The 25,319-nt window shown below is 37.3% G+C and overlaps 1 protein-coding gene across 4 annotated transcripts in view; it reads left to right on the top strand.

Annotated features, from left to right (window-relative positions):
* LOC145686642 (phospholipid-transporting ATPase ABCA3-like) overlaps positions 1-25,319 on the top strand; it is a 274,059-nt gene that overhangs the window by 85,875 nt on the left and 162,865 nt on the right. For all 4 annotated transcript variants that reach the window (XM_081760118.1, XM_081760117.1, XM_081760120.1 and 1 more), the window contains one exon: positions 15,388-15,625. In XM_081760118.1, the coding sequence (XP_081616244.1) occupies positions 15,388-15,625 (238 nt within the window). The remainder of the gene's footprint in view (positions 1-15,387; positions 15,626-25,319) is intronic.

The raw sequence follows: 25,319 nt of genomic DNA, 5'->3' as shown, positions 1-25,319 counted from the left end.
AGTCTCGTCTCGGATTTAACAAAACCTATATGGTCTCGCCCATGCTGGATTGGAAGCTTCTCACCAGAGATGAACTAGATCGTGGGCCGTGGGTCAACAGGACGTGACCCGCTGCAACCCACCATCCGCCGTGACCCACCATAACCTACATACCCACTACGACCCACCGACACACTCCGCTTAGTGCATTGTATATAGCATCCTCTGAAGGGTGGTAAATTTGTCTAAATTTTACTTTTAGGATCTCCATTTTCTTCTTCTTCGTCTTCTTCTTTTGCATTTGTTTCTATTTACTTACCTGAGATGAGTATATCAAAGAAGAACAAGGCAGACTTTGTTAAATGAAGTTAGGGGCCATCTTTCGCGAGGTAGTAATGCACATTTAAACTGGGAGAGCGCAATAGCCAGAAATAGCTTAGAAAAAGCGTCTCAAAGTTTTGACTCGCCGTATATATGGTACGACACCTAAAATTATCAGGTGGCGGTGTAGCAGAGTGTGGTGCATTCACGACTCTCGTGTAAAGGGTCCAGCGTTCGATTCCCGCTGAAGTCAACTTGTTTTTGCTTTTTACCAATAAAGTAGTCATTTATAACTACACGTAAAATATTAATTCACTATATGTTCATATATTCTAAACGATAGGAATTTTCAAATCAGTTGTAAAACTTTTCAATGTTTTATGTGAACTAGATACAAAATATAACCTATTTCATAAATATATTGATATCACTAGCTGTATTACGGTTACCACAGTCGTTGTGTCCGAAGTTTCGTGTCTACATCTGTGGACAGTGTGCGAATTGCAAGGGGGATGAGGGGGAAATCCGCTAGGGAATACTGGATGTATACTATAGCCAAAGGGGATTTCCGAATAATCCCCCTTGCAATTCGCACTCTGTCCACAGATATAGACACGAATCGTCAAGAAAATTTTTCATTTAATGACTTTACGAAATAGGTTATATTGGTGTCTAGTTCACATGAAACATTGAAAAGTTTTACAACTGATTTAAAAATTCCTATTATTTCATGCATTATAAACATGTGGTGAATTAATATTTTACTTGTGCAATATAGGTTGTAGTTATAAATGAATACTTTATTGGTAAAAGCAAAAACAAGTTGACTCGAGCGGGAATCGAACTCGCGATCCTTTACGCGTGAATCGTGAATGCTCCACACTTTGTCACACCGTCACTTGGTAATTTTAGGTGTCGTATCATATATACGGTAAGTCGAAACTTTAAGACGCATTTTCTAGGCTATTTCTGGTTATTGCGCTCTCCCAGTTTGTAATATTAACACTTTAAATATGCACTACTACCTCGCGAAAGTTCATTTAACAAAGTCTGTTTTTACTTGTAAGATATAGTCATCTCAGGTAAGTAAATAGAAACAAATGCCAAAAAAGAAAAAGAAAATGGAGACCCTAAAAGTAAAATGTAGACATATTCACCACTGTTCAGAAGATGCTATATACAATGCACTAAGCAGAGTGTGTAGGTGGGTTGTAGTAAGTCTGTAGGTTATGGTGGATCGCTGGTTTATGGTGGGTCATGGTGGGTGGTGGATTGCAGTGGGTCACATCCCGTTGACCCACGACCCACTAACCGACTTACACATCTAGACCCACATGTCTCACTTGACACAAGACCCACTTCAATTCTGGTGAGGTTTCCAATTCAGAATATAGGCTTTGTTAAATCCAAGCCGAGACGAGACAAAGTGTCTGTCTCGTCTCGTTTTCCGAGACGAGACGTGACATGTCCTTGTCTGCACGCATCGCGTTTTAAATGTTTCGAAAGCATTCCATAGCCCTATCTTGTCCGATTAACAATTCTAACTTGTAAACTTCGTTACATTTCGAAGTCGCATGGCTTCCAATTTTACTTCTATTATTATGAGGTTTACGAAAGAAAATTAGAGGAAAGCAGAAGAGATAACAATTTGTCTCGTTTCGGAAACACGAGATGACACTGGGATAGCCACGAGACGAGACACAGGCTTCGTCTCGCATCGCTAAAATGAGACAATTTAAATTGAGGAGAAGAAACAGGCAATCATGTTATGTCTAGTGCATCATAATAATTTCTTTTCTAAAGTTCTGTTTTCATTTCATTATCAATTTATTTCTCGACGTCCGACATCGGATCATGTTTCACTGACCGTCACGGTTCCGGAACTTTAGGTGATAATGCTTGCAATTATCACTTTGATGTTTTATAGTTGTTTGTATTCCGCATTCTCATTATGTAAGCGTCTATTTGTCAACTCGTTGATTTGAATGGAAGCACCTCACTCTCAGTTCCGGGAACATCTTTCTCTCTCTCTCTCTCTCACTCTTTCCGTTTCAGAAGTGATGATAGACAAAAGGGCAAAATTGCATAGAAATTTTACGGTATTTCTGGCAAGATGGTCTCTGCAATAGGTATATTTCTGAAGAAATTTGCCTATCGTAGAGACTCACATGTGCGAAATTCGGGAAAATTAGCAGTTTTGAGATTACCACCCTCTGATACATACCCCTGATTAAATATACCTGCTTCCTCGTTTTCATTGTTTCACTTCTCTAATAAATTTCGCCAAAATTTTTAACTCTTTTTCACTTAACGTACTAAACGGATAATACGTTCTCTTTCACCACCTCTCATGTGCTCTATGCATTATTTTTAAAACCTAAAAAGAATATATACTCCTTGGAGCAATTCGAACCGCCGTCCTTTGGATTTGTAATCTAGCGCCTTAACCAGTACACGAAGATCGTCGCTTGGTAAACGTTTAGTTTTGGGAATATATGTTCGCATTTGTATTTTATGTTCCCACTTCGACAATTTCTACTTTCTTTTTCTCCGCTTTCTCTGTATTGATTTAATTCTCATATTCTAGATGGTTAGAACGCAGGAATGTAGTGGCTAAGACGTTAGATTGTAAATACAAAGGACGTAAGTTCGAATCCACTACAAGTAGAATGATTTTTTAATAATGCATACAGCACGTGAGAGGTTGTAAAAGAGTGCGTATTACCCGTTTGAGATGTTAAGTGAAAATTTGGTAAAAATTCCACTGACATTTATTAGAGAAGTGATACAATGAAAATGAGGAAGCAAGTATATCTAATCAGGGGTATGAATCAGAGGGCGGTTATCGATAAAACGAAATTTTTCCGAATTTCACACATGTGAGTCTCTACAATAGGCAAAATTCTTCAGAAATGTGCCTATTACAGAGACCATCATATTCCACCGATTGCACTAGCCAAAGTTGGTTTAACAATAACAAATGCTGTAGTGTTTTTTCCTTAGAACGATAAATTAAAAAGTGCGTACTGCAGATGAACGAAGTGTTTCAAATGTCCTAGTAATTTCCTTGCCCTTTCCCAATTAACATGCGTATGTCGTCTCTATCATGATACAAGTGTTTGCGTCCACTTTCTTAAGGATCTAGTATGAGAAGTAACTCTTTGATTCTTCACGATTGCTTTGAAAATAAAATACTTGAAATGGATTTGAAGCTATATTGATTAGCTGTATTACTCACAAGTCCTACATTATCTTCTCATGCAACATCATAAGCTAAATATTGCTAAGTTCAGCCCCGATGTTTTTCATTATCACCGTTCATCGTTCCTGCGCGGAAAGTGAGAATTTAATCAATCACATGTGTAGTCAAGGTAAGGAGAAAAGCCTAAACTGAATAAGACATTGAAGCGGGTCATAAGCTGCGAATAAGAATAGAGCATGGTGTAAATAAAGGACGACACCGAGAGAGAAATCCAGAAACAGCAGGTAAACGGAGAAAAAAAGAGTAGAAATTGTTGAAGTGGAAACATAAAATACAAATACGAATAGGGATGAGCACGAGTCGAGCCAAAATTCGACTCGAGTCGTGTCAAAGGTAATTTTCTTGAGTTGAGTTCCGAGCCAAGTCGCTGTTTTCGAGGTCGAGTTTCGAGTTGAGTCCAGTTTGATAATGGCACGCTCGCTCGTTCAGCTCGTTTTAACTCGTTTTGAAATAATGGCCTGATTAGACTGGAAAGCGAAAACCATGAGAAATGTAAGCAGTAATGTGGAATGCTTTTAGTGTTGCTCACGACAGGGGTTCATCTCGTCTCGTAATTTTAGTGCATCTCGTGGGGCAATTTTAGTGTATGGTGTGCCGGGTCTAGATAACGACAGGACAAGAGTTTTTTTATTATTACGAAACAGCCTCAAATGTCGTAATCACCAATATAAGTATATACTGTAGTTCTTAAAATCAAGGCTGAGACTTGCACGGTCGAATTCTTGAGCCCAAGCAGAAGACCAACCCTGGTATTGATATCAACCGGCTCGGCTCGTATCAACTGAGCGAACAGCTCGATTCGGCTCGGTTGGGATGAGCCGTCGGCTCGGCCCAATTGAGCCGATGACCTGAGCCGGCTCAGTTGGAACGAGCCATCGACTCGGCTCAATTGAGCCGATGGCTCGAGCTTTCTCGGTTGGGATGGGTCACCTACTCGGCTCATGTGAACCGGTTCGAGCCAGCTAAGTTGAAACTAGTCCATCGGCACGGTTCGACTCAGCTCAACTAAGCCGATGGCTCAAATCGGCTCGGTTGGGTGAGCTGTTGGCTCGACTCACTTCTCGGTTCAGTTCGGTAGTGAATGAGCTATAAGCCAAGCCGCTCGAACCGTTGAGAATCCTAAACCCGGTCCCAGCTGTTTTGAACATGTTTGGCTGAAGCCTATAACTTTTAACAGTTTATGGCTCGAGCCCGAATACTTGCACCTTCGGAACTCAAACCCAGAACGTGACCGATGTCCTTGCCTCCTGAAGACTTCTCGACGACCGAAATCGACAGTCAATTAGCGTTTACTATTCAGATACAAACCGCATATCTTTTAAAGATTATACACGGAGTTGATATAATAATAATAATAATAATAATAATAATAATAATAATAATAATAATAATAATAATAATAATAATAATAATAATAATAATAATAATAATAATAATAATGGCATTAAAAGTTTTAAACTTGCCCTGAAATTTAGCAAGACTTACTTAGAAGTAGAGATTTCGGGGAAAGGGTTCCGTACTTTCAAGACACACCTCTGCAACTACCAAAATTTAGTAAATATAAAAGCTTTGCTTCAAAAATACCTACACAGACCATAATTCAATGAGCTCTGAATTACAATGTAACGAATTAGCCTATGAGATTCAGTCTACAGAGCAATTGTTACTTAAAGAATGGACATACACTATTTCGGGAATCGAGACAAGACGGGAAATGTTTACGATACTTTTCGTCTCATCTCCAAAGCGAGACGAAAATTTTGAGTTAGCCTTGACCCGTCTCGAATGTAAAATGTTAAATCTCGTGTTATTTTGTTTGTTTTAGAAACGAGATGAGAAATTCCTCTTCTCGTGGGCAACATTAAACCAAACCGAAATATTCTTTCCAAATGTCACGATTCTGCTTGTAATGGTATAACCTGAGCGATAGTTAGCTCCTAGCTTTTAATCTTCTATGAGATAATAATAATTATTATTAGTTTATTATTATTACTATTATTATTCCTGAAGATTTGATATTCAAGTATTGAAACATCCGAGTATTCAAATATCTGAATATAATAAAACGTATGTCATCGCCGATCAATCGCCATCAAAAATCCTAAAGAAAAAAAAATTCGACGTGGATTCGCATAAGCACCTTGACTACTGAACCGCGATCGCTACGCGGTAAACGATTCGCCTTTACTCTGGTTACGTTAGGTTTCTTTGTCTCCGCTTGCAAAGTTGTATGTTATGTTTCTTCGATTCATAATGTCTTTCTTATTTCTTTCATGATGTCGGCAAAGTTTACATTAATAACTTGAGTTGTTCTGAAACCGTTGGCTCACAAGTTTGTTTTTTCTCCACACGAAACTACAGATATGACAGATTGAATTCTCATACTCTCCATTTCTTTCAAAGAAGTCGCTATTACCTTGTCAAAGACTTATTTTCGCCATGATTCTTATTAAGCAAAATAAATTCATTTTTCGGAAGCGGAATTTTCACTTTCCGGATTTCGGAAAATTATGGAATTCAGTTAAACTCCGGAATTCTTCTGAATTCCGGAACTAGGAAAGAATCCGGAATTTTGAAAATTCTGGAATTGAGAAAAACCCCGGGTTTCGAAAATAATCCGGATTTTTTCGAATTCCGGAATGTTAACGAAATCACAAATTTCTAAATTCCGGATTTTTCCGAATTCCGGAATTGTTCCAAAATCGGAATTTTCCGAATTCCGGAATTTGTCCGGTTTTACTTTCGGGGGTCCGGAAAGGAAAAATTCCGGAATTGGCCATCCCTAGTGTATACACAACCTTTCAGAACACTAAGCAAGTAGCTGTCTACAAACAAACAAGTAATGCAAAGCATTTTGTATCCTGCAATACGTCATGTATTAAAATCCGACAGGAGTTTTAGTATCTAACCAGAAATTGCATGTATCTAGCTACTGGAAGCTGAGGTATGAAGAATTGTGTCTTATCTTTTTGTGTCTTTACAACCCTGCAAACAACTGAATATCTAAACGGCTTTCGTTAAATCCAAGTTGTAGTACTCACAGTTTCATCCATTTGTGTCTATATGATCGTGTTATTAAAGCTTATTATATGATAGCGTTAGTAATTCTTTCTCTGCTGTCCCTAAAGTTGTGATACGATCTACTATATGATACAGAACGAATTATCAATTTAACCAAGTTGTTGTATTACTACACATCTGCTTCCGCCTCTGTCAACTCTGGTCGATCTCGTTGATCGCGACATATTTGCTTTTTTATACCCCTTTCTTCGTTTACTGAACTAAACAGTAACTATTCTGAATCATACTGCTGCGCATGCTTCGTAGATAAATATTTCTGATGCCAATAGTTTCCGTTTTTTCCAAGGAATGTTCTTTTTCTTATTCCCAGCAGGACCCTTTTATTACATTATATGAAGAGCATGGAGGTCTAAATAGTATTTATTTATTTACTAAATACCTCATATCTTACATGGAATGTAGGTTTAACTCTTCCAGCAAAGAAAGAACATGTGATCATAGTATACAACCCACAGAAGTGATAGCTGGCAATACAGTGGTGGAAATCCCTAACGACACAGGGGGTGAGCGGTGCCCTCCCCGCTGGTCTAGTGGCTAGCACGTGCGCCTCTGGTGTATGGTGTCCCGGGTTCGATTCCCGGCGGGAGAGCATTTATGATTTTTAACTGTCTTCGATGTTTCTGTGTTCGTGTCCCTGTCGTTATAAGTTAATAGAAAAAGCAAGTTAAACAAGTAAAGCAAGTAAAATTAGCAATAAGTAAGTTACTGAAACACATTCGGTCACTCCGGTGAGTCAGTTAAAAAAAGTGGACAAAGCACTGGCTTTTCGCGACGTCCATGCGAGTTCGAATCTATCTCGGCTTGATTTTTTATCCATTTGAGAGAAAGTATTGTTCCTTTTCGCTACAGGTAGTCACTCTTTTCGTATTTTTCGCCGTCCTTCACAGTTAAAGTAACTGGCTATTCTTATTCTTTCTACGAATGATGGATCTTCTCTTTGGTTTCATGTCAAACATGCACACGTAAGGAAAAGACGCTGTTGATAATAATAATACTAATAATATGATATATGACTAGCTAACACGTGTCTGTATTTCGACAATATAATTTTATATTATTATGTGGAAATAAGTAAAACTGGCTAGCCCCCCCTATTTTTTCGATGCGCCTTATGGGTCCACGGTGTTCAACGTTGGTCCCATCCCACTATCATCTCCTGTTCTCTCGATATAAGTTATCTACATTTTGCCTAAAGAGGGATCTCCCGTTGCCCCATGACTCTCCATGACAATGACTCTTCGTTCATTTTGCATTGAAATCGCTTATTTTTCTGAGTTCTATGAGTGCATACTGTTCAACGTTGCTCACAATTTCCCGTTCTTTCGATATAAATTGCTAATGTTTTGTTTGTAAGAGAGATATGGCGTTACAATCATTACATTTGAAGAAAAATTGAGGAAGATATTGCCTTGCCATAAACAACATCTATTATTATTATTATTATTATTATTATTATTATTATTATTATTATTATTATTATTATTATTATTATTATTATTATTATTATTAATGTTTTACTTACCACTAATGTTGCCTACCTTTATTTGCAATGCAATATGTTACTAAAAAGCAAATCAAATAACACTCCTCGCCATTCACGCTCTCGAACTCGAAATACATGATTTACACTTTTCTGTGTTAGGGAAAAGCACATTTATTATATTATTCTTTCAAATAAAACGTTTCACAAGTTACTTCACTTTCAATGTGTAATTTCATATCATCACTAACAATCATCTTGTTCCCATAGGAAAATAACCCCCTCCTGCAAAAAAAAAAGTCTGACCGTAGCGAAAGGGCGTGAACCTTCTTTAGGCGATTAATCGGGTCCAATATTTCAATAAAAGAGGATAAGTCCCTGCACACAAATATTTCAGTAAAAGAGGAAAAGTTACTCAAACTTTTTGAATACCTATTCAGGGGCGAAATTTGGTTCCCTTGGAACTTTTTAAGAGTTTGAAGGGCCGCCACTTTGAACATTTTCATCTGATTATTCTGCTCTATCCATCACGACTCTGGAACTCACTCTTCACACTTCTGACCAGAGTATATACACTTGTTTATTATTGATTATTCTGGTTAACAAACTCATCAAGATATTTCAACAGTTAATGTTTGTGCCAAGTTTCGCCTCAATCCGCTGAAAATTAGGGTGGTTATGGCATTCTCAAATAGCGTTAGACACACAGAGGGAGAGAGAAAAAGTGTTTTCTCCCTTCTCGCACCTGTGATGCGTCAGGGCTAAACCAGGCCTCTTTGCAAAACGTATTGACCACCCCAACTTAAACACAAGCCTCTTATTTGCTAACGTAGAAACGTGGCCGAGAAGTGTAAGGCATGTAGAGATTGTATTTTTAATAACCATGAGTATGGATTCGAACCCCTCCACCTACATTTTTTTAAATTTTTGCAGCTACGTCGGAACGTTCAGTTTTTATTCTTTACAAATTGCAAATGGCGTTTACATTCAAAATAAAAGAAATTTTGGTGGCATTTGTTCATATATTCTTCTCTTTCGAAATGAAGACAAGAATAAAAGCAATACGCAAAGACAAAAGGTATTATCAGTACTAAACATTACCAATAATAATTGCTACGAAAGACTAAATACTACCTCTTTTACCATCTTTCATGAGCTGTATGTATTATTAACAAAAAATTTTAAAATGTCCTTGCCGGGGATTCGAATTGGCGTCCTTTGCATTTGTAAGCCAGCACCTTAACCACTTCACCAAGATTTTTTTTAATTCTATTCAAGAAAAGTGCAATTACATACTTAAGCACATACTTAAGCTAAAAGAAAACAGAAAACAAATTTTGAACGTTAATAAATGGCGTTTACATAATTAGCAAAATATTTCCGTTGTTGTTGAGATGTAAAAAATGACAGACGAGAAATTAAAAATTTTAGATACAGACAAGTATTTCCTTTGATATCGTCCTCAAGTATTAAAGCTGCAGTAGTTATCGTTAACCAGATAATAAGATTGTGCTTTGGTTGCGGAAAATGTTTATATTCAGGACGCAGCAACATGCTCGTAACAGTGATATATTTTGGGTGCAAACGGAGAATGCGGCTTACAATAGAACAATATTTGGACCAGATCACTTTGCTTTCATGACACCCTGAAAGACGATGTTCAATTGTATCCTCAGTAGGGCAACGAGCACAATACATAGTACTACTTAGTCCAATGTTATATCTACGTACATTTGTAACAATTAAATTGTGTACAAGAAGAAACCAAAGCGATTTAAGACTAAAAGAAAGAAATTTCGCCGTAATATTGGTCCAAATTTGCGACCATTGAACAGTCGGAAATTGCTGCTGTATTTTAGGAACATATCGAATATTACTATGATAATAACAATATAATTGTTTAACAGTATACGTATCAATATTCTCATGACTGATTAGAGCATAACTTATATCAAGAATAGCATTAGTAAGGTGTGGGTACATATGAGACCAAGGTAGAACACTGACTGGCGAATCTAAAGATACATAAAAAAGACATTGTTTTAGTAACACAGCTGTAATTGAAGAATCATACACACAAAGTAAAACACATGTACGGTGTAATAATAAGCTGCGGCATTGTTGGCGAATATTTAAAATACGTAAACCTCCATGAGCAAGAGGCTCATAGATAGTCGGACGAGCAACTCTGAAGATTTGTTTATGCCACAGAAAGTATAATGCCTGGCTGGTGATTTTACTTTCATATTTGACCGGTAATGGGAAAATTTGAGCAAGAAACCAGAGTTGAGAAAATGCAAATACATTAAGAAAATAAGCACGACCATATAATGTAAGGTCTCGCAACTTATTAGCATATAAAGTAGAAATTATTTTAGCCGTGACTTGCGAATAATTATAATCTATGGTTTCTTTTATTGTGCGTCGCCAGTGAACTCCTAAAAGTTTAAAACCATCAACAAGAGTAAAAGGTGTGTGATAAAATTGCTCAGCCTCAGAGTGAAAACAAAAAAGTTTACTTTTGTGGTAATTAACAACAGCACCCGAAATACTAGCAAATTTATTAAGCTCCGTCTGAACCACCTGTAAATCTGCAGGGGAATTAAGTATGACATGGATATCATCAATGTATGCTTGAATGCAAATGGCCCTTGTTTCAATACGGACACCAGGCAAAAGATTATTAAGTTTGTATACTAAGGGTGCAATAGCTAAACTGTATAAAATGGAACTTAAGGGGGATCCCTGGGGGAGACCTCTGTTCACAACCAAATGTTTAGATAAAATACCATTACAATGTATTTGAGGTAAGCGATCGGAAGAAAGCGCTTTTATCATAGAAATAAAATGAGATCCGATACCATAAGACGGCAGTAATTGATATAAATAATCGAGATGGAGATGATCAAAAGCTTGTGTCATATCGACTGAGAGTAATGCAGTGGTAGAACCTTGAACATTAGTAAAATAAGCAATAGTGTCCCTGATATTACTTAAGGCGACATACAAGGGAGGGCAAGAGCCATGACCAAACTGAAATGGAGACAATAAACGGTGTAAGACGTGCCTCAGTCTATTTGCAAGAAGACGTGCAAGAATCTTGTAGTCAGAATTAAGTAATGTAATAGGACGGTAATCGTGAATGCGAGTAGAATGGGCATGTTTAGGAACTAATACCAAAAAGCTTTTTTTCATGTGCCAAGTGAGGCCGACCTCAAAATTCATTAAACATTTGAGTGAGGAAGGGTAACATCAAATCAGTAAACATTAAGTACATTTCATTGGGTATCATATCAGTACCTGCTGACTTTTGTCGTTTAGCCATAAGAATGGCATTTTTAACGTCCTGTTCTGTAAATGGTGCATCCAGAGTTTCACGATCGGCAGCCTCCAAGCTAGGAAGCATATCAAAAAAGGGGGAAGAGGAAGTATTTATGGGAGATACATTTGTATATAAACTGGTATAATACTTATGAAAGCACGGCACCACCTGATTACCCTGATGCACAGTGTTAGTCTGATCTACTAATTTACTTATCAGTTTACGTTGACCGCGTTTGCGCTCTTTACAAATTTGCTGAAGTGCCGCATCCTCCGTTGCATTACAACTTTCCGTTTTACTTCTGACGAAAAAAACCTTTTGTGCGCTTCCGATACAATGATATCAGTAACGCTTTAATTTCTTTGACCTTGACAAACACAGAAGGAAACATAGGTCCAGGATATGCAGAGTAATAGTCATGTAGTAAACGAGTATAATAATTAAACTGGGTATGATAAGCATGCCAACGCTCCTTACTATAATGTCTACATACAGATCTTAAAGCTGGTTTAATATAAAGTTCCCAATGAGTAAGCAAGGATGAACGTCCACTAGAATTGGAAAATTGGCGCCATTTAGTGAGAAGGCGTTGTTGCAACTCAGGGTCCGTTAACAGAGATGTATTCATATGCCATACCGGAGAACACTGATAAAATTTTTGAACAGGTAACTTCAATGTTAACAATACAGCACAGTGATCAGTGAACGAAGCAGGATAAAGTTGTATATCCAGCACACAAGGAATTAAGGATTTAGATATGTAAAATCTGTCTAACCGACTAGAACTGTGGCTAGTAAAGAATGTATGTCCTAGTTCCGTAGGCTTATAATAATTCCAAACATCGATAAGGTTAAACGAAGTGACTACCTGTTGTAGGGTAGACGAAAAGTTGCGTCCTGGATGATGATCTTGCGCAAGAAGAGAACAATTGAAATCCCCTGCGCAGATAATAGGAGCGGTACTATCATGTAAAGCGACTGCAAGGTCAGTAGCAAAAAAATGCTCTCTGTCAGCTTTGTGATTACTTCCAGAATGAGCATAAACGTCAGCAAGGTGACAGTGTTCTAATTTTGCTGTTAACAGTCTACCTTGCGGATGTAAAAATAAATTATCAATTGCCAAATCTGCCCTATAAATGAGACCAGTTCCGGTACCAGAAGGAGTATCATTAGCAACATAGGTATATTGATGCGGTAAATGAAGAGTAGAAAAGTTTACTTCTTGTAAAAACACTACGTCAAGAGAATGGACCAAAATAAAATCCACTAATGCAGCTTTTCTAACCACGGAAGACAAACCATTCACATTAATTGTAGCAAAATTCACTGAAAACATGGAGAAATAATAATACGGAAACGGTAACAAACACAATGAAAACCCTATAAAAAGGGACCATAAAAGTAAAAAACGGATCGGGAGGAGATTCATTATAAAAACAAGACAATATCCAATATACACTAGGCACTGTAGTTTTCAATTTACAAAAGATCGGCGAGTTCACTGAGAAGCACTGACATCCTCGGGAGCACTGATATCATCTTGTAATTGAACGGTTTGAGACAAGAGTAACTTACCAAGTTCATGTCGCTTCTTACGTTTTCGACGTCCTCGTTCTGGAGATGCAGAAGACGAACGGTTGACTTCCGTGGTAGTAGGTGCGGTTGAAACGCTGTCCAGCACCATAGGGTCAGAACAAGTCGTAGTGGTAGAAACAGGATGAACGTCAGGAGTAGTCGTACTCTTGGTAGATGAAGCATTGAAACATGTCACAGGAGTATCCACAGGGGTCTCAACAGTGGGAGGCAGTGAAACTGGTACCGGAGAGCCGGGCAATTCTTCTACGACGGTAGTGGGACTGTTGCTGCGATTGCAAAATACAGGATTCGAGGGGGGGGGACATTTGGCACTAGAAGGTTCAGCTTCAAAAAACGACTCAGGACTAGGTAGAAGTTTAGAACTGTTAGAAACTACTGTTGAAAAAAGCACTTCCTCAGTTACAGCGGGGGTGGGGGCTGGCACAGCAGAAACACATTCAACACTGGTATTAGCGGGAGGGTCTGAAGGAGGTTTCGGTTGCAATACAGGAAAAATACTGTAATTTGTAAGGTCGGGCGCACTGTCAAGTTGTAAGGGGGAGGGGGTCCCCTCAGTATGGTACGGGCACCTGGAGCCACTGACGTTGACGTATGCCCATGAGGCTGAACTGGCTTGGCCTGGCGATGAGGGCAGGAGGAAACGAGGTGATTTTCACTATCACACCGAGCACACGTTTTAGATTGCCCAAAATAGGTAACCCAAAGCCGTAAATTACAGATGGTCACATAGGAAGGAATGTTCCGTTTTAAAATCATTTTTAGGAGTTTCCGACCAGTTCGTACAGGATAATAATGACCTTTTGTGTATTTCTCTTCGTCCATAGAAATAATTTCGCCATACTGTCCCAGCACTTGCTTTATTTGAGCATCCGAAATTTCCATAGGAACTGTATGAATTTTCACCAATTTGAACATGTGAGAAGCCGATTCTAAAGGCAGTTCATAAGTACCTTCAGCGTCAGTATATGACACAACACCATTACGCTCCATGAGGATCCGATCACACAAGTCCGCATTAGAAAGTTTAATAAAAAGAAACTTACGAGCATAATCAAGTTCTATGCTCAAAACATCACTTAATGCAAAGTTAAATTCATTGTGTATCCATTCATGTAAGTAAATAGAATTAGGAACATTTACTACACTCTGGAAGTTAATACGAATCGTATTAAGACGTAAGGAAGCCATTATTCACTGAATAATCACAATTAATAAACTTAGCGTTCCAAGAGAAAAAAGAAAAAAACAATGCAATTCAATTCAATTGCACAGTCAGCAAACACAACACCAAACGAGGGCAAAAACTGCTAAGCAAACAGACACCACCCTCCACCAAACTCCAAGCACTCAACTCGTACAGACACAACACAGTACACGATGTGAACTGCACGAAGGTCACGGACGAACTGAGATCATGGCGTGGTAAAGGTTTAGTTGTCGGCGTATTTGTTGTATTTATGTTTTGTTCCCACTTCGAAAATTTTTACTCTATTTTCTCCGTTTAGCAGCTGTTTCTGGCTTTCTCTTTGGGTGTCGTCCTTTATTTACACTATGCACTATTCGTATTCACAGCTTGTGCCCCTCTGCAATGTCTTATTCAGATTAGACTTTTCTTCTTGCCCCTCAATAAACATTTGGTTGATTTAATTCTCATACTCTCCACGGATGGAGCGCAGGAATGCCAGACTCGAAAAATAGGAGTACATTTACTTTTCTGACAGATAATACATTTACTTTTCTGACAGATAATACATTGACAAGAGCAGGACAACTAGGTATTATACTAGCTCTTTGTACTCTTAAATAACGAAAGTGTAAGAAGAGATTTGATTCCTTGCTTATGAAAATGGTAAAAATCTGTCTGCAAAATTGTGTGAACAAATTTGCAAAAAAAATAAATAGAAAGGATAATTTAATCATAGCAAAGAATAATGAGGCTTGTTTTGCAAAAGTTATATTGAAACTGGGAATTAATGAACAATTTATGTTTTTAATTCCACACATGTCATTAAGAAAATGAAAGATAGTAAATACTACAAACATTATACAATGACATTTCAAGAAATACGCAATTGCAATATTAATTGCTTTCAATTGCAATTATGGTGCAATTCCTGTAGTTTTCTTAATTCCATGGGAAGACAAATAACCAATTCGTACTTACGTAAGGGCAAAAATTTGCAAATGAAACAATATACTTTAAGGAGTCACTTAAAAAAGTAGGCCCCCTCTTGCCCCTTCTTGCCCCCTAATTGTTGCCCCTGCGTATCTTCAAGGGTTGTGTGACTTTTAATCACTCTATATTATTATTACTATTATTATTATAATTATTATTATTATTTACAGTGCATATACGAAAAGAGGATGGCAGACTTTGAACAAGTGAAGGAAGAGGTAGTAAACGAACGTTTTGAACAGCTATCCAATCAAGGAAAACCCGTAATTGAAGTACAGAATTTGAGGAAAGTATTCAAGCATCGTGTAGCTGTCAGTGATTTTTCATTGAATGTATATAGAGACGAAATTACTGTTCTTCTGGGTCGTAATGGATCAGGAAAGTCAACTATCTTCAAAATAATCGCAGGTAAGTAACACCAATTTCATTATACGAATATACTAGCAGTAGAAAACTAAGTAACATATTAAATTTCTACAGGATGTCCGAAAAGTCCCTCACCATAAGAAACGTGATAAAAAATTATTTCGTACTTTTGTTGCTGTGAATGATGCTGTCCCAAAATGAACGTGGAAATAATAACTACTGCTGTATAGGCGTGAAGTGTTAGTGTAGAGCATATAATATTACTCACACCGAGAAGCAGCTAGTGAGTTCAGTTTACACCATCGTGGACGATAATCAATATCCCATACCACTGTGGGGGATTTGCTGAAGATATAGCTCATCTTCGCACAACAATCTGTTGGAAATATGCCACCATAGTTCTGAGTCACCCTGTCAACATTAACTACATAAGACTTAAGGCACGTGTTCATTCACTGCTGTTCAGTGCTTCCTATCTTGAATTATGTAGAGCAGGATTACAGAACACGTCTACCGGTACCAACATAATGTTCTAGTAATGATTGGGAAAAACAGTTTCTTACCTTATACCAAATGGAATAGATTTGTGAATTTTATCTGCATAAATACCTCCAATACCTCTAGCAGGTATTTATTGTCTTCTGTAAAAACTGCCTCAATGGAAAAGTGGATTGTAGCGATCTTTTTCGTCTTGAAGAATACACTCACACGTGACTTATTTTGAACAGATGAAGTCCTGTGCACAGATTTTATTTATATTTTCACATACATGTCTCTACCCGGTGCATCCTCTTCCAGCATAAGTCTACGTTTTCACACAATCACATTAATAACACCCACCTAACTTCATATAAGCAACTGGTGCCTTTTGTTCAACACCACGAAACAAACACGAATGAATTCGGACCGTGTCGGAACCGAAGACTCCCGAAAATCACCGTAAACACAGGAAAACTTTTATAACACAATTACACTTTGCTTATACAGTATGCTTAACACAATCAAGGACAAATGTGAAGTAGTCGACCCAGATTGTGTCCTCTGTTTTCTCAGCAATTTGTGTTTCTGGCTATAAATGTGCGAGGAACTCAACGGTGAGCACATTGAATAAACACTGTGAATTTGGCCACGATGCAAGGGAATTTTTCGGATACCATATATAGTAAGGGACACTTCTGGATGGTACAGTAAGGGACACTTCTGAATGGTACAGCTATATGGAGGTTTACGGCAAAAGTACTCCACCAGTTGAGTCCGAAGCATTTGCCGGGAAGTATTGCAACCGAATTATCTTTAAAGGAAGGTGGGTGGCATAATCGCCAGGCACTTGAAAACTCCTGTACACTAGGCGAAATTCCCACTACCGTCTACAGCATCATTTATCCAAAATGAGATTAATCTCAGACGTGTAGTTCTTATGACAAACATATTACTTGATTGAAGATAAAGGGCAACAAAAAAATAAAGTCCAATCCTGTTGCTGTTGGAATGAACACTTTTTCAGTCGTTTGATCTGACATTACTTTGCAGAGTCTGAAGAAACATTCTGTCACTTCAGGAGGATAGGAAGAGCGAATCCCCCACCTTCAATATGAAAACACATACATTTAATCAAATGCTTAGTGAGAGTGAACCCATTGGTATAGCGCTTTCATGATTTGAAGTTTTGCTCCCAAGCCATCTTATGGCATAGCTGATGACATTGGGGAACGAGAGATGCAAATATGATGAAAGAGAGGTACAGTTACATGCGCAAATTTAGAATTTGAGACAAAATGATCGGATAGCATCCATATTTTTTTTAGCAAATATTGATTCTGTAAGCAGACATGTAAAGGCTCACCCGAACCTGAGAGCATCCCACTACCAATTGTTGAATTCAAGTGGAGAACTCAGTTGAGAGCATCAGATGATTACGGAGGGGGAGAAACACCTTCAGATATCGGAAACAAAGAATTCAAAAAATTGAAATGCCCTGCACAGGACTCGATCCATGAATCTCACGATTACCAAGCAACGACTCTACTCACTCATCCACGGAGCCACACAGAACAATAGGCAGTCATACGTCAGACACAGAACATTTGTTACTTACAAAACATTTATTTGTAAGGGGGAAAGCTAAGGAAATTCCCCGTCTCTAGTTTTCCTTTCCCTGGTCATAACTTAATTACTGTTGTACGAGCCTGGGAAGAATATTTTCCACCCCTCCATAAACTTTCCTAACAATTTTCATACATTTATATATAGCAGCACAAAACATTTATCCATGGCTGTTCTGCAGAATTATACTTACACAAAACAATTACTTCCAATTCTATTAACTCCAGTACCAAGTAAACACAAATACTGGATATGAAATTCTATATCTCGCCAATAGTCTTACAGAAAATATCCACATTTATTTTTTCTATTTGGAACAGGGGAGCATACGCAGGTTGCTCCCATGAGATTTGCTTTGCGGAGGAGGTGGACAGAAATTTACATTGAAAATGGCAAAATCGCACGTTTAATTATACCATAATTTTACTTTTAAGAACGCCAAATGCGAAGGAGAACGAATGTATTCTCTTTGACTTGAAAGAATAAAATTATGGCTGAATGTGGAAGTGAACAGAGACTGATGATGTTTAGGAACAATGCATGCTACCAGTGGCATAGCCAGGAGGTCTGGAACCTCCGACATTTGCATAAGTTGTTAAAATAAAGCCTAAGGGTAGAAACATAGATACCGAAGAGGCCTCGTGATCGAGTTCGAGGTTTAAGTCGCGGTCGCACCTTCGATACTGGCACAAACACATGGATTCAAATGGGTATGTGCATGCCGAACATGTACACTACATCACGACCTAGAGGTCGACCGTGAGGGTGAATTAGTACTGGCGATGATAAACAACCTAGTATGTTTTTACATCGATGTTCAGCGGAAGCATCGCTGTGCGTCATATTCTCTTTGGTTCTCCCTGAAACGCTGCACGGAATAGTCTTCATTTCTTTAAAATTTCGTCTGCAGAGAATTCTGTATGTCTATACTCGAGAGGTCTTTCTGCACTGTTAAATTTGATTATGAAAAACATATTAATAGAACTAGTGGGGAATGTTCCAGCAATATTGGATAAGAAACACAAACAAAATCATAATAGACACATTTTAAATAGAGAATGAAAGAAAATAGCAACTGAAATGAGAATGTCAAGTAAGTTGTTCATATTTATTTGCGAATTATACTGTAGCTTATTATTATATAAGGCAGTGCCGGTTACACGAAGGGGGCTTTTGGGCTGAAGTCGGTACATTCCGAGATTAATAAAAAGGGTTTCTTCTAAATTCGTTATTGATGTAAGGTAAAGAAATACCTGTAAAGACAGGCACATAACCATAGGGAGAAAATGTCGGATAATGGAATTGCAGTGAAGAAACTTCATTTGCTGCAGTTAATACCGCCTCCAAATCGAAGCCTGAAGACATACATGTTTTCTTTAACTGGGAAATGATTTCCCGCCTGAGTGCTGAATGAGGGCATTTCTTTACAGAAATTTAAAAAATGTTAAAATCTTTGATTTATTGATAGAGATGGACAAGAGATGAGACTCAAATATTTTTGCGAAACAAGAGAGGAGACTTTAGGATTTCACATGTCTCGTCTCGCGTCCATCCCTATCTATAAACTGCTTGGTCCTTTCTATTTCAAAATGTTGTTTTGCAGTGATTTTTATGCAATAATTTCAGGCGTGTTACAGTAATGTTTTTCCTCAAACTGAAGACTTACAGCGGGGTTGCGACCTCCTCGTTATGTGCTCTTTACATCCATCTAGACCTAGACATCGAGGTAGCGACCACTACTTAAACCTCGACCTCGATCACGAGGTCTCTTAGGTATGTCCTTACCTAAGGTTGCGGTTTTATTCAAAATTTATCCGGGGGTGAACCCCGGACTCTCCCAAATGAACGTTTAGCCACCAACCCCCGGAAATCAAATCCTTCTATGTATGAGACATGCAAATCAGTCTGGAATTCATTAGAGGAGGGGAGAAACCTTGCTAACAGTTTAGGCGCTTGTTCTGGTGGGGAAAAGGAGGATGATAAATGTGGGAGAAATTTTGCCCAAGCACCTGCAAGGAATGGTCACCCCTGACCCAGGAAGGGAGCCGCAATTTTTAAGTTGCCAAGAGTCTAAGTTCTTTCCCCTCCAGAAAATCATTAACAAAACATTGGTTACTAGTGTGTTAGTTAAGTTTCATTTGGAAGAACCGTGTCCTAAAACGTACTACCAAATAATCAGACATAAAGCATAGCTAATATTCAAAAATGTCCGAAACATGTGATATTTGTGAAACATACGGGAGAGTGAAAGAGAGAGAAGTAGACCTGTACAAAATAGTGCCCTTCGGTTATAATTTTAAACAAAGGAATACTTACTGTTAGGTTTCTTAGATGAGTGGTTAGCGTACTAGGCTTCTACATAGAGGATCCGGATTCGGGCCCACACAAACGACATTGTTTTTAACAACATTTATTCTGAGCATTTTACAAGTTCTGTTAAGACTTATGTGTAGTCTCAGGCAGTTTGAGCCGAATTTAATTTCAAATATGAGACTTCTTATTATATGTTTTTCTTTTAGTTGCAATATTGCAAATTTGATTTCAAAACTTACAACGTTAATTACACTCATTATTCTACGTCAGATTATGATGAAATTTTGCACAGCGACGGCATCGGGTGGTACTATAATATTTCATTCCTACTGTGATGCGTTTAAAAATAGTGCGGAAACCTATCTAAGAAAAAGTTTGTTAGCTCGTACGATACACCACAAACTTCTGGAGGAATTTCATACAAATTTAACATAAGTAATTTACGAAGGAAAAATTTACTGAAGTGGTAAGACACTAAAAGCATCTCTGGGAGCAGGGGATAACCAGGGGAAGGGTTCGGGAGTAGTGAATGATTCACTTCATTATTCCCTGGGCGCTGTTGCAAAGCTGGTATACGTATGCTCATACTCTTGGACGCCTACCAGCTGTAGAATCAAGATGAAACATGCCTTTTCGTCTTCTTCTTCGTCTTCTCGTCGTGTATTTTAGTTATTTGAACCACTCTCGTCTTGTATTGGACACATTATTACAAAGCAAAGAACGGAAGCTTCTCATAGCATTGGGTAGCTATTTTAGACCTCACCCCAACTCTCTGATATTCAGTGATCGAAGCTTCCCAATCGATTGGTCCGTGCGAAGAGCATAAGCGATTTACCCCTTGGTCCTAGCTTCTCGTAGCATTGGGTAGCTATTTTGGACCCCATCCCACCCCAATCCTCTGATATTTAGTGATCGAAGCTTCCCAATAGATTGGTCTTCGTCTTCTCGTCTTGTATTGGATAGTTATTTTGGACTCCTTAGTCCCCTCTGTCGAAGAGTGTACTTAAATATTGATTGGCGTTGGATCCCCTGTAGTATAGCATATGATATTTATCGTTCGAAGCTCTTCATTTCGAAGCACTATAATGCTTTAGATGTTCAATGCTCTTTCTCTCTTTCATAGCTATTTTGGACTTTTTAGTCCCCCTCTGTCGAAGAATATACTTAAATATTGCTTGGCGTTGGATCCCCTGTAGTATAGCATATGATATTTATTGTTCGAAGCTCTTCATTTCGAAGCACTATAATGCTTTCAAGTGTTCAATGCTCTTTCTCTCACTTTCATCGAGAATTGAACCCGGACCTCCCCATGTAAGTAAAGATATGTTAATTAGTATTCAAAGTCACTTTTGCAGATAGGTCAAGTATGAAATTACGTTAATCGAGCTTAGGAAAGATGTGTTAATGATTGTATGTATGCATAATTGAACTACCTAATGCTGAACAAAGTGATATTAAAACGTAAAAAAGAATATATGATTTGCTTTCAACGGGAATCGGACTTAGGCCGTAAATAACAAACAAAAGTACAGCATCACATTATTATTATTATTATTATTATTATTATTATTATTATTATTATTATTATTATTATTATTATTATAGTTTTGGGGAAGTGAAAATTGAAGCAGACAACTAACCTTGATTGTAGCTTCGTTAACTTTCGATATAAAGATTCTGTACACAAAAGTCCACTTTGGTTGGGGAACTGCGATTGAATTTGGTACTTCACGATTTTAGAGTTGAAAATTTCCTTGTATGAAAAAAAAAGAATTTCACGTATAGCACTTTGCATTGATTTTTGTTTCACAACAGAAAGGAACGAATTAACTTAATGTCTTGAAATATTCAAACGAACTGGAATCGAATTTGATACTTCACGAACTAGAGTTGAATTAAGTTTGTCTTAGTGTCGCTTTCTGTGCCGGACATATGTTGTTTGTCATATGCCATTGGGTGCATGCCGAGGATAGAATACTGTAATGATGAAAATAAAAAATAGTGATATTATTGATTGAAGATTTGGGTTTCTGCAGCATGTCTTTGCATTAAAAATTTCACGTATATAGCACTTCGCATTGATTTTCGTTTCACGACAGCTCACCGAGAATCGAACCCGGACCCCAAGGATCGTGGTCCTTCGTAAGTGTATGGTACATGTATAAACACGATGAAACATGATTTTCCTCTTCCCGTGCATGCGTGCACAGCTATCTGTATGCATAGTGGCATTAATCTCTGTTGATCAGCTACTGAAGTAACATGACTATGTAAATCATGTGTGTTACAGTATAATATTGACAAACTCCTATGAACTGAAAATATTTGTTTTAATAGATTTCGGACATAATTGAACATAGAAACGTAAGCAAGATTTCATTTAAGCAGACGGTTAGAAAAATACGAATTGTGGGAGATTAAGAATGGAACTGCGATCGAATTCTTTATCTGAAAGGATACCATTCCAACAAGTACCAGAATTACCATATATTAGTGCATATAAATGTTTTGCTCCTGAATATAATCAGTATTTACAAAGGAATTACGTTTAAGAATATTCGAACATTGCCCTGTTTCAACAAAACATCCGGAACAATTAAGTGATGCTGTTTTTTTTACACGAAGAAAAGAGACCAAACTATATGCTTCTATTGTGCTGGTGGATTAAAATTTTGGACTGATAACGATGTTCCATGGGTAGAACATGTGAAACGGTTTTCTAATTGTCCATTTCTTCACCTTAAGAAGGGATATGCATTTATTAAACGAATACAGGAAAAGTACTCTGATATGCAAGTATTTCGTAGTGCTCCGGATGATGATATATATAAATATATTAGTAAGAGGTGCAATAAGTAACTTACCTTTCAATATAATACAATTTGAAGTGAAATTTGAATAAAGTTCCATTACATACTTTTCTTTGTATATAACTGTAAAAAAAGTACATGTACATGTAAAGTTATCTAAACAATATGTATTTATACAATTAATTTACGTATGTGCTATTATGTATATCCTCCAGGGTTTTTATTGATAATGATGCATTAGCATCGTATTTGAAAAATAGAAATATATGTTTAACATATAAAGGAATAAAGATTAATTTATCTGGACGTAACGGACGATCTTAAATTTACTGAATTGATATCATAATCGTAAGTGTATAGGGCATGTATGAACAAGATGAAACATGATTGTTCCTCTTCCTTGTCATATTAAATTTTGAATATGGTCTTAATTCAATGAAAACCAAATTAATTTGTATTGGACTGAATAGTGACACATTTGAACAAGTGATTCGTGTTTGTAAATGTCTTGTGTTTGGAGTGAAGTTAACTTTAACAGAATGGGAAAAACTTGTACATTTGATTCAACTTGTTTCGGACTACAAACAAAAACTCATAGATTCAATTATGGCTGATTTATTTAATAGTGTACAAACACAGTCAAGTTTGACGGAAAGCGATACTCTTCCGTTGAAGGGTATAAATGAAGTAGACTTCTGTTCATAAAGAAAGAAAATATTTTTCATTTATACTGAGCAGTGTAGTACTAAATCTAGTGCATTTAATAATAATAATATAGTGAAATTGAAATCTTTTATTTTCACATAAAATTTGTATTTTGTGATCGTTTAATACGTTTAAATATGATAGGATTTTTAAATTAGTATACTAATGTTGGTATTATTCCGATACTACTCTTTTAGGAATTAAGAAACTACATTTAGAATGGTTGATCTGAAAAGAAACCGTACGGACGTCTTTATTTACTAAGGAAACAATGTACACTTATCTCTATTGCATCAGTCTTTAGTTCGATCACAGTACAACGTACGTTTCCGGTGAACAACATTGTGTTTGTAGATTTTTGAATTCATCAGAAAGTCCACACGACGAGAACTGTAATCAAATCAGGGACCCAGAGTACTGTTGCCGTTTTGGGTGTTGATTCTCCAAGTATTCTTAAAAATCTTTTGTCGTCTCGTCTCGTTTTGAAAATGTAAGTACAGAATGTATGCTCTGATTTTATCTAGAATTATCAGCATCCTTTCGGTTTATTAGTATGACACCCGCGCTAATCACTAAAACATCAAAATTTCAGTCAGTCAATTAGACGGATAGACATAGCCCTTTCATGTGGCTTCCCGTTGCATTGCATAGTCTGGAAGTCAATCTTCACATTGCATTGTAGTGTGAAAAAAAGACAAGCATACAATGCAAGACTACGAAGAGCTTTGTATGTTAATCCTTGTTTTATCACATTGAATGAAGAAAGAGAAAGTGTGTGTGTGTTTGTGTATGTGTGCGTGTGCGTGTGTATGTTTGAAAGAAGAAGGTTGCAATGTCATAACATTTGCGGCTGCGAACGAGTAATAAAGATATCTCGTTTCTGAGAATTGTGATTATAATAATCTGTATTCGTTCACAGAGGACGGTGATGTTACGCAAACCAACGGAAAAGGCTAAAAGAAGGTTTTAATCACTAGTTGTCGTGCACTGTGGCAGACTGCTTACATCTAGTGCAACCAGTCCCTAGTTCGACCTCCGAACAAGTAAGCTTATAATGAACAACATCGTGTCCGTGAGTTTTCATGGGCTACTCACACATTTTCATTCTACTAATTATTCAATCATTCATTTGCCTTAATCATCCGTCCCCCTTAGCATAATGCGCATAACGTTGTACGTTAAACTGAAATATTTTCTTACGTTTCGAGCGTAAGAAACATGTGAACTGTAGATCAGTGGTAAAGCGTTCAATTTTTATGCACGGGCTCCTTGGTTTAATCTCAGCTGACGATAAGGGAATTTTGTGGATGTTTTAGTCGTTCCAGTATTATAACGACACTGTTATTTTAAATTCATACTAGAATAAAAACACTACTACTACTAATAATAATAATAATAGTAATAATGTGATGCTGTATTTTTATGTTTGTTATTTACGGCCTAAGTTCGATTCCCGTTGAAAGCAAAACATACCGGTATATTCTTTTTTACGTTTTAATATCACTTTGTTCAGCATTAGGTAGTTCAATTATACATACATACAATCATTAACACATCTTTTCTAAGCTCGATTAACGTAATTTCATACTTGATCTATCTGCAAAAGTGATACATATTTTCATTTCGAAGCTTTTTTGAAATAAAAATGTAATCTATACGCGGGCACTGAGGCTCAGTGATAGAGTGAACACATCTTTCCTAAGTTCGATTAACGTAGTTTTGTACTTGACCTATCTGCAAAAGTGACTTCGAATACTAATTAACATATCTTTACTTACATGTGGGAGATCCGGGTTCAATTCTCG

The sequence above is a fragment of the Thermobia domestica genome, chromosome 5, assembly GCF_964235325.1.
Source record: "Thermobia domestica chromosome 5, izTheDome1.hap1.1, whole genome shotgun sequence".
In the NCBI taxonomy this organism is placed as follows: domain Eukaryota; kingdom Metazoa; phylum Arthropoda; class Insecta; order Zygentoma; family Lepismatidae; genus Thermobia; species Thermobia domestica.
The sequence above is the reverse complement of the archived record's forward strand: the minus strand, read 5'-3'. Positions and strand labels throughout refer to the sequence as shown.